This window comes from Belonocnema kinseyi, chromosome 5 (assembly GCF_010883055.1).
Source record: "Belonocnema kinseyi isolate 2016_QV_RU_SX_M_011 chromosome 5, B_treatae_v1, whole genome shotgun sequence".
Lineage (NCBI taxonomy): Eukaryota > Metazoa > Arthropoda > Insecta > Hymenoptera > Cynipidae > Belonocnema > Belonocnema kinseyi.
The window spans coordinates 57,290,388-57,293,003 of record NC_046661.1 but is presented as its reverse complement, the minus strand read 5'-3'; the positions used below and the strand labels follow the sequence as shown (position 1 = coordinate 57,293,003).

The 2,616-nt window shown below is 32.8% G+C and overlaps 1 protein-coding gene across 5 annotated transcripts in view; it reads left to right on the top strand.

Annotated features, from left to right (window-relative positions):
- The window catches only part of LOC117173146, a 48,313-nt gene that overhangs the window by 21,787 nt on the left and 23,910 nt on the right, over positions 1-2,616 (top strand). For 2 of the 5 annotated variants that reach the window (XR_004467119.1, XR_004467118.1), the window contains exons 7-8: positions 196-409; positions 484-725. Coding sequence is in view for 1 of the 5 variants with exons in the window: in XM_033361549.1 (XP_033217440.1) it covers positions 196-409; positions 484-541 (272 nt within the window). In the remaining 4 variants the exon portion in view is untranslated. Of the gene's footprint in view, positions 1-195; positions 410-483; positions 968-2,616 lie in introns of those variants that run through there. The other 3 variants (XM_033361548.1, XM_033361547.1, XM_033361549.1) reach the window with 2 other exon arrangements.

Sequence of the window (2,616 nt, the reverse complement as noted above, 5' to 3'; positions counted from 1 at the left end):
GGCGCATACTTTGAATAAAATATTTGTTATCATTCTCTTGAAATAAATGTGTTTTTTTCTTGAAAAAATACCGGTTTCATATGTATACACCTGGTAGCAGTTAGACCTCTTTTTGACGCGCGACTTTAATTTTTCTGTATACAAATTTCAAAAGGAATTATTGCTTTAAAACATATTGGTATTCTTATATTACAGTTTGTCATGCGGAAGTGAATGCTATTCTGAACAGGAATTCCCGCGACGTAAAAAACTGTACGCTTTATGTTGCTTTATTTCCTTGCAATGAATGTGCGAAGGTGATAATTCAGTCTGGAATAAAAACAGTTTTGTTTCTTTCTGACAAACATGCCCATAAAGTCGGGACGATAGCCGCGAAGAGAATGTTCGATGCTGCCAAAGTGGAATACAGGTATGATTAGTATCAATGATTGAGACGATTCCAAAGAGAAAAACGTGAATTTTAATACTAAATCGATTTTACAGGCAATATGTACCCTCTAGTTTAGTAATGGAAATCGACTTATCTCCGATAAAAGGTTGAAAAACTAGAATAAATATTCATTTTACACCATTTTCGATTTTCGTTACCATGAAAGAATTCTTCATAACATGTAAAAGTATAGTTTCAAACGTCCAGACAGAATCTCACCAGGATGCTATTGCAGAAAATAATACTCCCTTCGCAAGAAAAGTCTTCAAATATTTACACTGCATGCATGAAAGAGGTATTTTTATAATTATAATAGATTTTCTTTTTAAGTTAAAGATACCAAAAATTGTGAGAATGTCAACTCTCTCTAAGAATCGCCAATGTGAAAAACATCATTTTCTTTATCAATAGGTCGTGAACTCAGATGTATGATTAAAAAATTTTTGTATAATTAAAAGTATAAGTTGAATTTTTATCCATATAGATAAACTTATTATATAAGTAATTCTGAAAAAAGAAGTAACTTTTAAGAAAATTAACAATGTTTTATAAAAATGTTTTGAATTGTGCATTCTGATAGCATGTTAATTAATTATTTTCAAGAAAAGTACTGCTGAAAATATTCGTGTTTGAGTTCATTTCATGTTTTGGCCTATGTTTTTGATCATTCTGTTAAAAAAAGGGAATTTAAATAGTTTTCATCATTATTCTTTGCATATTCTTTTCGTAGCTAGTTTTCCAGCCTTTTAGAATGAATTGCGAAAATTTCGTCAACTTTATTGGCGATATTCGATGAAAATCTGGGCAGACAGATATCCCGTTGAATAATTCCTGGTAATGGAACTGATCTGTTTGTGAGAAAAATCGATATTTATCTAAATTTGTACTATCTTCTACAGTTCTTAAATTCGGATCATATACAAGTTTGGAAAAAGGCATTAAAATGTTGGTTTCATGTAATCACCCAAAGCAGAGCTTTGAATTGATCTCTACATTTTCAGTGTGTAAAATAAGAAAATATGTTTTTGCAAATGTCTCTGAAGACGGTATTTTTAAAAGTAATTTTAGGAATTAGTTTGCCATTTGAAAAATATATTTGGTCATCGGGCGCAAAGTTCCAATTCGTGGAAATTTTAGCGTGATTAACTATTGAGGCTTGGGAAGGGGAAAGAAAATTGTAAATCCATGCAATGAACAGTCTACTAAAACCAGGGGCGTTCTACGCAATTGCAAATAGGCGGCAATAGATACCCAGAGCTAGCGCCTCGTGCAAGTGGTCTTTGAACTAGATCGTATGTGCATGTATTAGTGCATGTATCTGTATATATGGGGCATTATTCCTCAACTGCCCCAACTCAAAAAGTCATGTTTTTCGATTGTCTCTAAATTCTGGGAATATGTTCGCCTACCCAACAGTAGTTAATCCACAAACTTATAGACCAGGATTACCAACCCTCCCCAAGTGAGGGGGGGGGGGGTTGAATTTTCAACCCCAATGCCTGCAGGGGTAGTTTCAAACGCCTGTAACTTCCTTTCTAATTACGCGATTTAAAATTTTTATGAGGGTTTTGGAAAGCACTTTTTACACGCTTTCATCCTATTTTATTATTTATAAAAAAAAAATTGTTTAAACAATTTTTTCAATAAATCAATTGTTTATTTAACTTTTTTCGCAATTTAGGCATTTATGATTTTTTTTAAATAGTCTCAAAAGAAAGCTTGACTTTTTTACTATGAAAAATGTCTAATAAGAAAATGGACAAATTGAAATTCATCGAGTTACAGAGCCGGTTGTAGAGGGAGTCCTCGCGCTCGCACTCGGTCGTTATGCGGCAGCATACCGCGGAACAGTTTTCAAGTATGCCATTTTTTTGTATTACTCACATTGATCCAAAATTGCATGAAGTCATCGGAAAAAACTATTCACTTAATCGAAAATATTGATTACTTGAGCGGTTGGGTGCAAGAATGGCTTACTTGTATTTTCAGAAGTCACTTGCTTTTCATTTGTACTCCACGAAATTATGTGCAAAACAAAAGAAACACAAGTGACTTCTAAAAATACAAGCAAGCTGTTCTTGCAACCAAATACTCAATTGTTAATACAAATTTATGAATTACATTATTCTAAAAACACGGGTAATTTACTTGTTCTGTGATACAAACTACATCTTTTATACTGCTGC